Consider the following 15,757-nt stretch of genomic DNA (forward strand, 5'->3'; position numbering starts at 1 on the left):
GTGCTCATTAATCTGAAGCCTTCTTGATGACAAGGAATTATTTTCACTGAATAACATTATGATTCTTTAAAGAGCAAGAACAGTACCATGTGAGAAGATACATTTGTACTGTACAAAAATAACGTTTTTAGAATGATTTCTTAAGCTATGCTTTCTAGCATCTGTCACAGAAAAAAATATATTCCCCCAGTAAACTTCAAAAGGTCTACTCCAAAAAGCCATGCCATCTCTCAAACCTAAATACCAAGTCATCTTTCCATCAAGGCAACTGAAATTATGCAGACTTATTGAGAATTATTTCCAATACTCTGAATTTCCTCCCAAATTGCCTTAAACCCAAAAGCCTAAACTCCTAAGTTAAAAACCAGCATTTATTAATAAGCAGTAAATGAAAGCTTGCTAGCTCCTTTTAGAGAAACTGGTCCAAATAAAGAAAATCCTCACAGGAGAGGAAGTAGGTGACTGGCAATGACAACAAGAGTAGTCGACAACAAGAGTACAGAAGACTCTTGCAGGTCACTCAAAAGGAAACGCCAAGCTCCAGTGACCAATGCTAAAAATCAGACAAGTGCGTAACACCTGGCATTTTACACTTTCAAAAAAGCCCTGCTGTTGATCAGTGGTGGCGAGCCTATGGCACTCCTGCTGGCACACAAAGACCTCTCTGGCCAGCATGCGAGCCAGGCTGCCATAGCAGCTGGGCATCAGATGCTAAGGTTAACTGCAGGGCTGGCAGTCTGTGCTAAGTGGGGCTGGGGTTGCAGTGTGGGCACTGGGCCTCTAAAAGGTTCGCCGTCACTGCTAAGTGTATGCGTGTTGACCGCGGTTTCTGGAGAAAGCCGCTCTTCCTCTGCCTCTGGTGAACAGGCGGTGAACAGGCCAGGCCCTTTTACCCTACATCGCAGACAGGATGGCACAGGCCCAACTCCCCGGCCTCAGGGAATGGAGCGCTACTGGCCTGCTCTGCTTCTGCTGCCCTCGCTCACATGTGCCCAACGCTGCGCACACGAGCACAGCCAAGCCCACACTCTTCTTGTGGTTACCTCGGAGCACAGGAAAGGCCAGAGAAGGCACGGAGATTATGTGCCTTATGTGGGGACACTGAGCCCTGGGGTCTGCCTGGCCCATCACCCATCCTCCTCTCTCACTTTCCATTACACCACCCGGGACCCCAAGCCACGAGGCAGGCGTGTGGCCGCCTGCAGTGCTTACCTCCACCGTGACAGATATAAAGGCATTGAGGAGGACAATGAGGAGCATGGTGATGCGCCACTCATACGGGACACACACGAGCTGCAAGACAAGCAAGGTTCAAGTTGGGTATGCAGAGGTTCCAAATTACTAAACCCTTGTCATTTACCAAATATCTAAATATACCACTACTTACTCCTCTACAACGCCACAAGGCATAGATTATATTCAAGTTTAAACGATGAGAGGTTGGGAAAACAATTAAGCAGCTAACCTTGGTGCCAAACCCCATCCCCAGACTCAATAGATGCAAGGCATGTTTCCATGGTATAAATAAAAACCTGTCTTTCAATCAGAAGGCAGGCACTAACCTAATAATGAAGTACTGATCAAACCTCACATTACTGTAAAGGCAAATTCACAAAACACATACAATTTAAGCAGTACAATTTAAAATTCAAAGAAATATAATTAACCTGAAAGAGGGTTTATGTCTGAAAGTCAAAGATGAGAAAATAATGCTGTATGTGACAGGGAACCAGAAAAAAGTGGGGGCAGCTCGCCCATCAGCTGCAGATTGGATGGAAAGACATAACACTTTTATACAATGGAGAACTACTCAGCTGTAAGGAAGGAAAACCTTGAAGCTCTTGTGGGTAAATGGATACAACTTGAGATCATGCTCAGCGGTAAAAAGATTCAGAATCACTTAGGTGAGTAGGGGGTTGCCTCCCTAACCTAAAAACTAAAGGAGTTAGTGGGATACAAAATGTACAATGCACTGTGAAAGTGAAAGGGGAGGAACTGTTTAAAAAGGGAAGGCAGAGGACACTGGTAATCTTGTATTATGACTTGAAACTCATAGTGTTTTCATCGCTCTTTAGTTTGGTTATATTCTGTACTAGTCTGTCTACTAGATTTAATGGCATGGACAGCTATTCCAAAGATAGCAGGATATACTACGGTAACAATTTTTAATTTCCAATTAACTTAATTTGAAGCCCTGTATTGCTTTCACTGTCTTGTTTTGACTGATTTTATTCTAATTCGAGTATCAAGTCTGAGGGTATAGGCAATAAGATTCACTGTGATACCCTCCCAAAAATAAAGTTCACTGTAAAATCTGATTAACGTCTATGACCTAAAAAATAAAAAAGACCCCATGGGTGTATCACCCAGTAGCCAGGCCACCCTGCTGGATGCCAGGGCCACAGCTGGAAAGCAGGCAGATGCTCTGGCAAAGCGGGAACGGGCCCTGGAGATCCTAAGTGCCCCAGCAATGGCCAGGGGAGCATGATGAGAAGTCTGGCCAGTGAGGGGAGGAGAGGGCCTGGCTGACTGGCTATGGGGAAGGGGACGTGCCAAGCATAGGTGGACAGAGATGGCAGGTAGGGGTGGAGCCGGGACTGCAGGTGAGATCACCTGCCAGTGCAGGGCAGTGCAGCATGGGGGGGGGGGAGAAGAAGGCAGGGAAGGTGGGGAGCGCTGTCATTTAAGAAGCAAGCTGAGCGGATGGAACACAGAGAAGCCCGAGAATGCAGTCCCACAGGAAGGAAAGGCCAGAGGGAGCAAACTACCAGAGAACTGAAGAGAACACACCTCAGCGATGGCGTGGTTCAACGGCCCAGCACTGAGGAAGTCCAGGAACATCAGGGGGAAAGTGTTAAAGGACACGGTGTCATTGGACTTCGGGTCTAACGAAGTGTGTGCCAACATGAAGACTTCATAGACACACTGTTGTGGCTCCCCCACACGCTAAACCCAAGGGCAGGGAGCTAAGCAGCTGCAGAGAGACGGCCCCCAGCACCAGGCTGGGCTGTGAGGAGCCACTCCTCCTTCCCCAGGGGACTCACCCACACGACAAGCCTGCCCTTCCACGTTCCCACCCTCTGTGACAAACTGTTTTCTTCACACGTTACTTCGGTATCCTGGCAATAAACAGCCTAACACGTTTTGACCATGCAATTCCATTTCTCCATTTACTTAACCTGTAATATAAATTTGTACTGAAGTGTGCAAAAATCTGCAAGGTAGTATTTACAATAGCAAATGTCAGAAACAACCTACGTATCTATCAAAATTGGACTGCTCACACAAACTGGGTAAATCCGCACCACAGGATACTTATTCCACGTGTAAGCTCATGGGACTTTCAGTGGGAGTGAGAGGATACAGCTTCAGAAGGCTGTAAGTGCTGACCAAGTAGGATACAGGGGCCTGGCTCCATCCCCACCTCACATAACTTCACTCCCAAACCGTCAGGAACACACAAGGAAGGAAGACTAAGCCTGACCTTACTGTGCAGCAGGGGCAAAGCCCAAAACGAAACCACAGCATCTCAAATCCAAAAGGCTTAAAGAGTGCATCATGATCTAACGAAGTTTAATCCAGGACTCCAACATTAACAACTGAGTATCAGTTGAATATCATTCACTACACTGTGCTGGGAGAAAACTGTGTGGCTATTATGGTTAAACAGAAATGTCTGCCAAAGACTGGAGAGCCTGACCCTCACTCACTCAATAAGCAGTGCTGTGAGACGGAGCCCCAAGCGGGGACTGTCATGAAGACCTAGCATCATTACGGCCGCTGAACCACCGAAGTGCATGTGCTGGAGGGGTAACAGCATAGCTTGTCCCCATTCCTTCCCTCTTCTGGTCCTCTCCCTCTACTTCCTGGCTCCCAGGAGGTGAGTACCTGTCCTCTGCCTGGCCCGTCTACCACACTGCTCCCACCTGGGAACTGGCTGACCATAGACTGCAACCTCCAAAACCACGGCCACAATAAATCTTTCCTCCTCAAAGCTGTTCCATCACAATGAGGGGAAGCTAGCACAGTAGTCACAGCCGCAGTGCATTGTCTTCCCGGCTATGTTGGGTGCAAGCGCGAGAGCTGAGAATTCAAGGCCAGCCTGGACGACAGAGATCTCATGTCTGTGTTTAAAAAAAATTCTCAACTTAACAGTACTGGAGAAGAAAGTCTACTTAACCTGACAGGCTACATACCCTGGGCCCTGAAACACACAGGGCAGGGAAAATTACGGAACAAGACAAGACAGTACTTATTCCAACTAACACACTAAAGTGAAAACTACTGAGAGGTGGAAGGACTGGGAATGTCCAGAATGAGTTTAAAGTCTTTATAAACAGCAAACCCTGGGGAATCTAAAATGTGTCAGGATGAAGTGTGACAATGCTTCTGCATTCAAGTGAACATCAAGAGAAACTGTACACAACACACCAGCAGCGAAGACTCAGACAATGTCCTTTTATGTAGATAGCATTGAGCAGGGGAACAAAACTGTAATTCTCCAGGAGTGAATCTAACCAAGAAAGTGCAAAAATCTTCTGAGAGAAAAATCAACAGATTTACTGAAAGATATGCAAGATCTGAAGAAACAGACACACGTTCATGGAAAGGGAAACTAATCAAACCTCCCACAAACTTACTGATAAACTCAGTGGAATTCCAACTCCCAGCGTGCTCTTCCTGGTATCTGACAAGTTAAACTCACACTTAAGAGGATGGATGGAGAAGAGCCAAAAGGCCTGGCTGAATGGCAGTGTGGGCTGGGGCAAGGGTTCTGCGTGGCCTGTGTTACGAAAGCCATACTGATATGGGCAGTGAGAAACAAAGATACAACACAGAGCCCCAGGAGACTAACGGTCTGCAGAGTCCATGGAAAACTGACACAGAAGAGAGAAACTGCTGAGCAGGTAACAGCAAATGGGTATGGGGGGGGGGGCGCAGATATGATCCCATCTCAAAATACTACAAATTGAATTTAAATGAGTATAATTAGAAAATTAAAACCATCACACTAAAACATTTTATGCCCACTAGACAAGACCAAGTGTTGGCAACAACGCAGAACAAATCTCATACAGCAACAGAAACATGAACTGGGCCAGAGATTTAGCAAACGCAAGGTTGTGAGTTCAGTTCCTGGTACCACAGGGGGGGAAAAAAAAAAAAGAAAGAAAGAAAAGAAACAAATATGAACTGATGCCATCACTGTGAATAACCACCTGCCACATGGCAGAACTGGAAAGTGTGAGCTGAATCGAACCAGGGCTAAACCACCAGAGGCCACCTCTGTCCCAGTGCTACAGTGAAGCAGGGTGGGGAGTAACCAGAAAGGGACTTTAGCACTGTGATTTGAAATAATCAGCACCCAAGGTGGTATTTAAAAGCTGATGGGCTTTTGGTGGGCTTTATTACTTCCTTGTTCTTCTTTTGTGTGCACTGGGGATGGAATGCAGGGCCTTTGCACTGAGCTACAGTCCCAGTACAACAGCAGACTTACCTGCCTGCCTGCTTGCTATTTATTTGGGACAAGGTCTCATAAATCCCCAGGTTGCCCAGGTTGAGCTCAAGCATGTGATTCTCCCGCCTCAGCCTCCCAGTGTACTGGGCTCACAGGTGTGCACTACCATTCCTGGCTGGTTGTTTGTTTCTGGGGTGAACCACTTCCACCTTTACCTGTACATTAAGATGTATCCTCCACACACCAAGAGATATGTAAAACAATGTTCATGGCAGAATTATAGTACAGGAAAAACCACAACAACCCAAGTACAGTATTTGCCAACGAAGAAATGAATTCTACTATACTCCTACATTACTTGGCAGTGAATACGAAATTCGTATATATGTGAACACAGACAATCTTAGAAACAATGTCTATGGCCAAAAGTCAAGGAAAAAACTAGTAAAATGTTATTTTTTATAAAGCTAAATGCAAGTAAAACCGTCTCTTATGATCTCATGCATACACGTTAGTCTCTCAGGAAAAACAGCTCAGAGTGCATGGAGAAAGGTGTGCAGAGGACTGACTGACCATGCTACCTAATCTCAGGACAGCAGGACGGGCTCCTTGTGGTACTTTGCTACTCACTGTGTTGTTCTCACCACGGAAACACATGTGCGCTTCCTTTTGTACAGAGAAGTGTTACATCCTTTGTGAAGATTTTGAGTGACAAAAATGAGGAATTAAATGATAGGCAAAGACAGTGCATTTGTAGAGCACCTTAGAAGCAGGATAAAGTTCTGAGTATACAGACCAAGCCCTTTTTGTCTTAAACCCCAAGGAAGGGGCTTTAGCTCCTCTGCACAGGGAACTGGAAGCAGAGGCGTAAACTACAGAGATGTAAATGTGCTCTTCATCTGTTTTAGAGACTCCTTCAATCACTTCACCATACCTTAGAAAAAGGGGAAAGAGATCCAAGAAAAGAGAAACAGAGACAGCTTGCCTCTCTCCTCAGTGACAGAAGGGCACACTAGAGGCACAGTGTGACGCGTTATCAAAGGCCCAGGGCCTCATGAAGCTGCTTACAATTCACATACCAGTGTCCCCTTCTGTCACTGTCACACTGCTGCCACCCAGTGACTATCACCCTGGAGACAAGAAGTAATAAATGATGTGTATCAGCCTTACCTCAAGAACCTCGTCAACAAAGGCAATTGGATGCAACATGATGAATAATACGAAAAAGGACAAAATAATCACAGATACAACAAAAAAATCTGGAAAAGAAAATAAAACAATTAAATTAGAAGTTCTTGTAAAGAAATGCGGTCCAATAACAAGTGGGCTGCTATCATTTCTGAACTGTGTCTTAAATACTCCTGTTCCCCCCAGGCATGTGCAGCTATTCCCTGCAGTTAGGAACTGGTGCCGGCTCCCAGAGATCTGTGTACAAGATAGGAGGATACAGATACTTAAATTTTATTAACTTCAAAGTATTTCAGAAAATAATTAGCACTTTACAGATAAAATCTAGACCTTTCACAGACATTTACCTCTATGTATAACTAAGCCACTATGTAATTTACAAATGAGAGACTAGACAAGTGTAGCAAAGCGAGATCACCATTTAAAACCCATGTGCAATTAAAATTACTGTCAGAAATGCTGTGCAACACTGATTTTTACTATTAGGTAGGTCAAAATCCTAAGCAAAGGCATTCTAAATTATTAAATTTATGTATATTTCTGATAAGTGAATCCCATTTTTTAATTAACCTATTTCATGAAAATATTTCCACAGAAAATAGCATAGAAGCTGATCTGTTCTTAAATGTAGATTACCCTTGCTACAAAAGGTAAAAGAGAAAACATACCCAGCAGTAACATCATTCAAAAATAAAATTCTATTCATAGGCCATTCTGCTAAGCAAACACATATCCCACACATGATATGCAAACACACACACATATCTTTGCACAATAATCCATTAAAAAGGATGACCAGTTTCCCAAGTATGCTGATGGTCCCCAACACTTCCTCTTTTTTTTTCAGTCTGCTTTTACCAGTTGCTACATGAAGTCAGCCTCAAATAGAAACTTATTAAGATCATAAATAATGAAACCCTTACTATTGTCTTTTAAAAAGGTGAAGAAGTGAGTGGCCTTCATACTAACTATAACTGAAGTCTCCCTGCTCTTATGATGTTGAGTCTCAATGCTTTTTGAGATGCAGTATTTGTCATCCAGAGAGACTCTACTCTCTGTACATATATACCAGTGCTTACACAGCTCTAGCGCTGCAGGCTATACTAAACGAACCTAACACACAACAGTCCTAGCACTGCGGTTTACACTACCACTCATGCCAAAAGTGAGAAAACTATTTTACTGTGAGCTACTGACCAGCAAGAGGAAAAAACGAGGCACCTATGTTGGGCAATATACGGTTTTGTCCTGTTTTGTTTTGAAGATTTTAAAAATTCTACGACTAGAGGCTGGGGATTTAGCTCAGCGGCATAAGCACCTGCCTTGCAAGCAGGCAGTCCTGAGTTTGATCCCCGGTACCGATAAAAAGGAAAAAGACAAAAGAAAAGGAAAAAAAAAATTTCTACAACTACGAACACAGAATGTAATATCCTGTTCCATAAATGTAAAAGTAACACATAAGTTAGTCACCTAAAAGTTATGGTCAACTAAAGAAAAAGTGTTTAGGATGTGCAGCACATAAGGGGGGGAAAAGCAAGGAAGAACTAGAAAAAATGTTAAAAGAAACTCTAGAGACATAGAGAAAGAAAAGTTTCATTTCATTAAAAACAAAAACAAAATCCTACTGAATAGTTTCCAAATCTTACTGCATTTGTACCATTGTAGCAAAAGTAAATTTGTGAAATGGCTCCTGATAAACATACATTACCAGAAGGCAACTCGGCTCTACCTGAAAAGCATCTCTCAAATGTTCCTATCTTGCTTCCTGAGCCAGGAAATAAATAACTGAATCTCTGTTTAGCCTGGAGAGAAAGACACACTATTCACAGAGGCACTTCATGACAGGAGAGGTGGATAGCTAACAGGTTTATACAGCCACATAAAATTTTTTAAAGGCAGTGAGGACTTCAGCCAAGAAAGAAAATCCCACACACTTCCATGTAGAGGCATGTGCATGTCCTGCTCTCAACGCCTCACTTCCGGCACTGCTGCCACTAAAAAGTCTTCTCCTAAACACCGTCATTAAATCAAACTGTGTGTTGGCAGTGACCAAGGGTCAGGGAGGGAGTGTGGCCCTTGCTAAAGACATAGACTGCACTTTAGAACGACATTTACAAAGATAAGTGAACCGAACAAGTTACTCAGAGTCTATTTTGTCTATAAAATGGGGATATGATGAAGACTATATAGCAAAGAGCTTTGTAAGTACCCCCAAATGGAAAGTAATATGCAAATTCCAACTTATTAAGTATCCCTCATCTGATGGCAATGGGAATTTATTGTTACAGAAGCGAGATACTTTCACTGGAATGTGACACCAAAATAAGGCATCATGGGGGCTGGGGACTGCGAGCAGCAGCACAGTGTCTGCCTACCAAGTGCAAGGTCCTAAGTTCGACTCCCAGTGCCAAAAAAAAAAAAAAAAAAAAAAAAAGGCATCATGAACGATTTCCTGCATATTTCCCTTCATGATTCAGATACAACTTTGCATAAAGTAAATACATATATGCTATCTGTCCCTGATCTATGGATTCTTCCTATCCCTTCCTGGGGCTGAGACCACAGATGTCAAGATGGTTCCCTTACTCAGTTCCTGGTCTTTAAAAGGCCACTTCACTCTTCAAGGCATTTAGAGCTCTGAACTGTTCCCACCATAGGCCCAGGAGACACTGCCAGTGCAGTAACGATGCCTCCACAGGCAGAGAAAGAGGTTGGATTTAACAAGTAATAAACAGTAGGAATCAAGCAAGATGCTGTAATAAAAGTTGAAGCTAAAACCTAAGAAATCACAGGTAGTTCAAAGAAAATGTAAGAATTTACTAAGCGTGTATCATCATGATCCTTTACATGAAGCATGACCAAATCTAATAGAAAATGTAACATAGGTAAAGTTGAAAATGAAGAGTGACAGACATTCCTAAAACGGGATTACAGTACCCGACTTCAAACATTCACGCTGTGAACAGACCTTGCCTCATGAAGATTTGTAGATGCAAACAAATCTCAGAAGCAGCTCTCGAGCCTGCCGGACACTGTCACAGCCGTGTGTATGAGCTCACTGTGCAGTGCGACAGCATAAGCAGCACAGCGCTCAGTCAGAGCCCAGATGTCCGGAGCAAGAGGAAAAGCAGGGTGCTGTGCGGGGGACGCTGGGAAGCACAGAGCGCTCGTGCCTGTGTGTCACAGGTGTGTGAGACTCGCTCTGTCAGACTTAAAAACAAATACAACTTAGGAACATTCTCCTGGAACAGAACTCATTTGTAAGCCAGGCTCTTAATGTACTGGGTTTTTTTGTTGTTTGTTTTTTTTTTGTTTTATTTTGTTTTTCTTTTTTGTCTTTTTCCTTTTTATCGGTACTGGGGATCGAACACACAACTGCCTGCTTGCAAGGCAGGCGCTTATGCCGCTAAGCTAAACCTCCAGCCCCCTAATGTACTGTTTTTAAAAATCATAATCACAAAATAAATTTAATCTGCCACACTTGCTTAAGTATAGAAAAAACTGTACTAGGTTCTAGGCAAGAAACTGTTCCAATGAACTCCCGTGAGAATGCACATCCATGACAGACCAAGCGACACCAACGAAACCCACACATGCGCGTGACACTGTGCTGCTGCCTCGTCCCGAGCCTTCAGAGCAGGTTTGGGGACAGGACGTATCTCTGCCCATCCCCTGCAGAAAGGTGCATGCTGCCACAGGAAGGGCGGTCAACTTCTCATCACAGGTCTGCCACGGTATACTTTTTAGTAACTTAAAAATAACTTCAGTAACTTAAAACTCCCCACCACTGGGCTGGGGAGTTAGCTCAGTGGCATAAGTACCTACGTTAGCTCAGTGGCATAAGTACCTACCTGGCAAGTATAAGGTTGTGAGTTCAATCCCCAGTACCAAAACAAATAAATAAAGTCCATCATTTATTCAAGTCAAGTAGAAATTAATGCCAGTATGACATTTCTTAAGCATTTAATATTTTGAAATTTTCCAAATCACATAAAGATGTACTTTAAAAACTAACACTCTCCTTTTAGGACAGATTTGCTTAGAATTCTACAGTTAGCTTTTCTGATGGAGTTACTTTGTTTATAAAGCAGTGTGTGCACCAATTTTCTCATTTTAAAAAAAGCATTTTTCTTTCATTGACATATTTAGCTCTTGGACATTTCTAGTATTTCTCTGAAATTTAAAAATACTGGACTAGAGTGTGGTGACACATGCCTGTCATCCCAGCAGTCAGAAGGCTGAGCCAGAAGGACCACTGCAAGTTTGAGGTCAGCCTGGACTGCATAGAAGTTCAAGGCCAGCCTGAACTACATAACGAGACCCCCCGTCAAGAAAATACAAATTAAAAAATTTTTAAATTAAAAATATTGGACTAAAAGTGTATATCAACTTTAGTTATTAAGATCAATTTTACAAAGTTATCTTCAGTAAAAAACGCTCTTACAGGGCTAGGGATTTAGCTCAGCGGCATAAGCACCTGCCTTGCAAGCTGGCAGTCGTGAGTTCGATCCCTGGTACCGATAAAAATGAAAAAGACAAAACCAAACAAACAAACAAAAACACCGCTCTTACAAGTACAGTGATAGTAGTTCAAGAAAAAGCTTTTTGTCCCACAACACAGTTGAAATAGTGTTCTTGGGAACAGTTATGACTCCAGTCACATATAACTAACACATGTAATAGTTATTTGTTAAGTAAGTATGCACTCCAAAAGAAAAAAAAAAAGAGAGAGAGAAAAACTACCAGTAAGACAAATCTCAATCCTACTTGTCCAAAATACAATAGAATGTGCCCCCTCAACCCACCTGAGGTAAAAGTAGAAAAAAAAAAAAATTCATGTGGTAACGTGCCATCAGTTCCAACACAAGAGGGACTGTAATTTTATTCTGCCTAAGCCATATGAAATACTGTCCTGGGAACTTGCTAGCCAGAACACTGCCCTCTCCTCACAACTACAGAAGAGAAATCTGCTATTCCCTTCCAAGACACTGCAACTCTACAGATGCTCTATATATTCATTAGTACGATTCTCATTTCCTTTTTTTTTTTTTCTTTTTCCTTTTTGATACCAGGATCAAACTCACAACCTCATGCTTGCCAAGCAGGCACCTATGCCACTGAGCTAGATCCCCGGCCATGCTTCGGATTTCTAAAAACTGTCTATTCATATACACTAATGGACAGCTCTGGATTTCGGTCATTTAAAATGCTACAGCCTGTTGTCACGGGCAAACAAGTCCACACTGGCACAAGTCTCCAGGTGGATGCTAGCCCTGCTGGTGTAAGAGAAGAAAATGGGAAGGGAGGAAGAAGAGGGGGAGACGGTAGCTGGCGCTGCACAGACACCCAGAAGAAATGGATGATCCCCACTTCTCCCTCAAGAACCTTGGTTCCTGCTTCCAATCCTAATGCAGTGTGATGCAGAGAGAAGCTGCAGCCAAAGTAACCAGCTGTGAAGACCAGCAATGCTTAACATTAGGGGGCTTTAACCTTAAATTTTGGGACACAAGTCTCATGAGAGCAAAACATGACAATACATCTAAACCACTAGCTCATTCCAGCTGTGAAGACCTGTTTCTTTGAGAAGACAGTTAAAACTCTTCTCCATCACTTTTAAAGGGGAAAGGCAGGGTATAAATCACAATAGATGTCAAACTTACAATTCTTATAGCAAGGTTGCCTGAAGGGTTTTCCTTTTGAAAAGACAACTGCCACTGTGAGGTACTGGAAGCTGGAGATAAAAAACACTGTGGTGTTTTCGTAATTTTTAATTTTATCTGGTTCAGTTTCATTGCATGAGTGTGAAGAATTCCAATGCAGGCTTCCCGTTGTATTACAAGCGCTAGAGCACACAAAAAAATTTTGCATTAGGAAACAATGTCCATTTCCCAAAAGAAATCAAGAGCAAAAGGTCCAACAGTATTAATACTGAATAAACAAAAAAGATGCAAGAATAATAAGGGATTTCTCTTAGCCAGACATTATAATCAGATAAAAAAAATTAGAAACATTTAATAAATCTCTCTCATTTTTAAATACTGGGTTAACAAACCAGAGTCTGACGTTAGCTCTACAACTCTCAGGGCTAACCCGGGAAGGATTATTGCATCTCTTCCATCTTTTTCCTCGCCTGTGAGACCATCCGTTCCTCACAGGCTTCCATGGGGCTCTACATCAGGGACACACCAGCAGGGCACAGCACAGGCTGGCCCTCCATGTTCTAGCCTACCTGGCCCTCCTTTCCAAATCCAGGTGGGCAGCACTGGTGGATTACACAGAAACAAATACGTCAAGTCCACGCCCTTACTCAAACAGCCACTGCAGCAAGCACAGGTAAGTGATGAAAAAATGGTACACTGCTAGCACTGAACTTTAAGAGTCTCAAGAGGATTCTACCTGCCCCATCCCTGCAAGGCCTCCACATGCCAGGCTAGTGCTCTAACCACCAAGCACACCTTCAGCTCTATCTGTTCCTGTCGATGGGTTAGAAAATAGTGACTTTTACAATTTTTAAAAACAATGCCTCAACAGGTAAACTAAAAATACATACAAAAATTTAATTCAACAAAATTATTCACATTTATATAAAATAATGAAAACTGCAGAGTACAGATAAGCAAACAGATGCACTTAATGTCATGTATTTACATTTTCTAAAATGCCATTTCCTGAACTGGTGTAGACAAGTTAGAAGTACAAAGACTTTGGGACTAGATGACTCCAACTTTCTTATTTCACAGAGATGAAATGCAAGTCAGACCCCTCCAAACTTCATGCTGAAACCACACCCCCACTGTGAGACACAAAGAGGAAGGACCGAAGGACAGGGCTCCGCTCTTGCAGATGCATAAATCCACTCAAGCAATTCATCAGCTCACAAGTTATTCCGAGAGGGCTCTATTATGAAAGCTAACCTGGCCAGGTCTCTTGTCCTGCACATCTTCATCCTACCCAGGAACACTGCCAGCAAGGAGATCATTCCCCTATGTAGCCCTGCGATCTTAGACCAGACTGGTGAGTCAAATCTGCCTCTTCATACCTTAGCCTGTGGTTTGTGTTATCAGCAACAGAGAACAAACAAAACCCCTCCTACAGGTAGGAGCTACCAGGACAAAAAGGGAAACATAAGCCAAATTGTGTGCATGCAAGTTTTTACATACATTTGCATACCATTTTATGTGCATATTTACACATATTCTACACAGATGTTTTGCACAGGTTCACCTACTACTTACTCTAGATATGGAGGGCACACTTTATACCAAAGCTGCTGCTTGACCCAGAAAAACCCCAGAGACTGAAATCCAATGGAGATGATCATCTGAGACAGAACGGAGAAGAGCAAGGCCCCAGATATGAGACCTGAAGGTGGCCTCTGTGCCACAAGTTCCTTCCAGGCAGGATTTAAACTCACTGCATCAAAAAGAAAAGGGACACAGAACAAAATTCATTTGGAAACTTGAAAAAATGGTTTTGACTAACAATTCTTTAAACATGGAAAGTTCCCCCAAGTCAAGACAGATTTATACATATTTAACCAATCTGTAAAAATAAACAATTTAGGCTTTTCTTTAAAAAAAGCCTCCAGAGTATTATTTATATTCCTATTGAAATGCAGAGGAAACATCAATACAAATAAAAACATTAAATGTAAGTTAAAAAAAACTATAAAATTACATTTAACAAAGTCCATTATTTTCTGAGTCTTTAATTGCAAAAGTAGGTAAAATACACTTTTCCTTTAAAGACACTAAAAACTGTCTAAAGCAATGTAAGCATATCAGTAACAAAATTTTAAAAAACCTCATCAACCATTAAGGTGATGCCCCCTGGGCTTTGCATCTACTGAACAGTTTCTGTTTCTCTTTTTGTAATAACCTGTGAGGAGCTACACTGACACACTAGTGTCAAGCACTAGTCTTCAGACATCTTGTTCACTAGATTCACTATCTACTCAAGACCGTCTCGCTCACTCTCCACAATCAGGGTGATTCTGCAGCCCAGGGGTACACAGTAATGTTCGGAGATGCTACCAGTTGTTGCCCTTGGAGAACACTGCTACAGTCCAGTGAGGAAGAGCCAGAGACACCGCTGACACCCTACAAGGCCCAGGATGCCGCCCCACAGAGAATTAATCTGCCTAAGATGTGAGTGATCAATGTCCTATCAGTCTCAGCCCAACAATCCTCTTGTTAGCACTTTATCTCACAAATACTTACTTCTATATGGACAGACTGGGACCTTGGATTCAATGGGCCATCCCTACTAGCATCATTATTTTGATTCAGTCTCCCCAACACTATATTCTGGTATGACTCATCTACAGGACACAGTGTCACTTTTGTGCTATCCCTCCAAAATGCCTGAGTCCAAGGAGACTAAATCAGAACAACCACACTCAAACATCAGCATCAGGATGCTCCAAAAGGCTGGGGGTCTGTGCTAAATGAGAGACTGAAGTGATGCCACTGTAACGAGAGCAAGTGTGGGGCTGCACTCCAGGCTGGTTCTAATCCAGCGGATGAGGAAGAAAACAAGCACAAAGGACATTATTGGGGCAAGTGACAAAATGCAATAGAGGGCTTTGGACCAGATAATATTATCTCCATGTGCAGTTTCTTGATTCTAACTGCACTTACTTTTAGGTAATACCACTAAAAAATTCAGTGACAAAGGGGTATGACCAGACTCACTCTCAAATATTTCGCTAAGAGGAAAAAAGAAACAGTGAGGCTGAACATAAATGAGATAAAAGAGCACATTTATAGGGAATCGGGAGACAAAAGCTATGTTACCACTGCTGATCTAATTCACCAAAGCTCAGTACATCACGTCAGAACTTCTCACGTCAAATCAGTAACAAAGCAAAACACTCACTTGTAAATACCAGTACCAAAATGATTGCCATGTCAATGAAGAGAAACTGGAAGTCTCCTAGGTTACTTAAGATCTACAAAAATAATTTTAAAACATAGTTACAAAAATTATTTTTACTGCACTGCTCCCAGGTTATAGTTTATTTTTTCACCAATAATAACAATTCCAAAAATACACAAAGTTCTACAAAAGAACTCGCATAAAAATGGAAGGGTCTGCCTGCACCTTTAAAAT

At 42.5% G+C, this 15,757-nt stretch overlaps 1 protein-coding gene across 6 annotated transcripts in view; it reads right to left on the minus strand.

Moving 5' to 3' along the window:
- Atp13a3 (ATPase 13A3) overlaps positions 1-15,757 on the minus strand; it is an 86,762-nt gene that overhangs the window by 9,802 nt on the left and 61,203 nt on the right. For all 6 annotated transcript variants that reach the window (XM_003476955.5, XM_013160225.3, XM_013160226.3 and 3 more), the window contains 5 exons: positions 15,524-15,596; positions 13,882-14,059; positions 12,307-12,488; positions 6,629-6,717; positions 1,213-1,293 (listed from right to left, as the gene is read on the minus strand). In XM_003476955.5, coding sequence (XP_003477003.2) covers positions 1,213-1,293; positions 6,629-6,717; positions 12,307-12,488; positions 13,882-14,059; positions 15,524-15,596 — 603 coding nt within the window. The remainder of the gene's footprint in view (positions 1-1,212; positions 1,294-6,628; positions 6,718-12,306; positions 12,489-13,881; positions 14,060-15,523; positions 15,597-15,757) is intronic.

The sequence above is a fragment of the Cavia porcellus genome, unplaced genomic scaffold, assembly GCF_034190915.1.
Source record: "Cavia porcellus strain 051 isolate PalLab524CR breed Dunkin Hartley unplaced genomic scaffold, mCavPor4.1 scaffold_14, whole genome shotgun sequence".
Taxonomy (NCBI): Eukaryota; Metazoa; Chordata; class Mammalia; order Rodentia; family Caviidae; genus Cavia; species Cavia porcellus.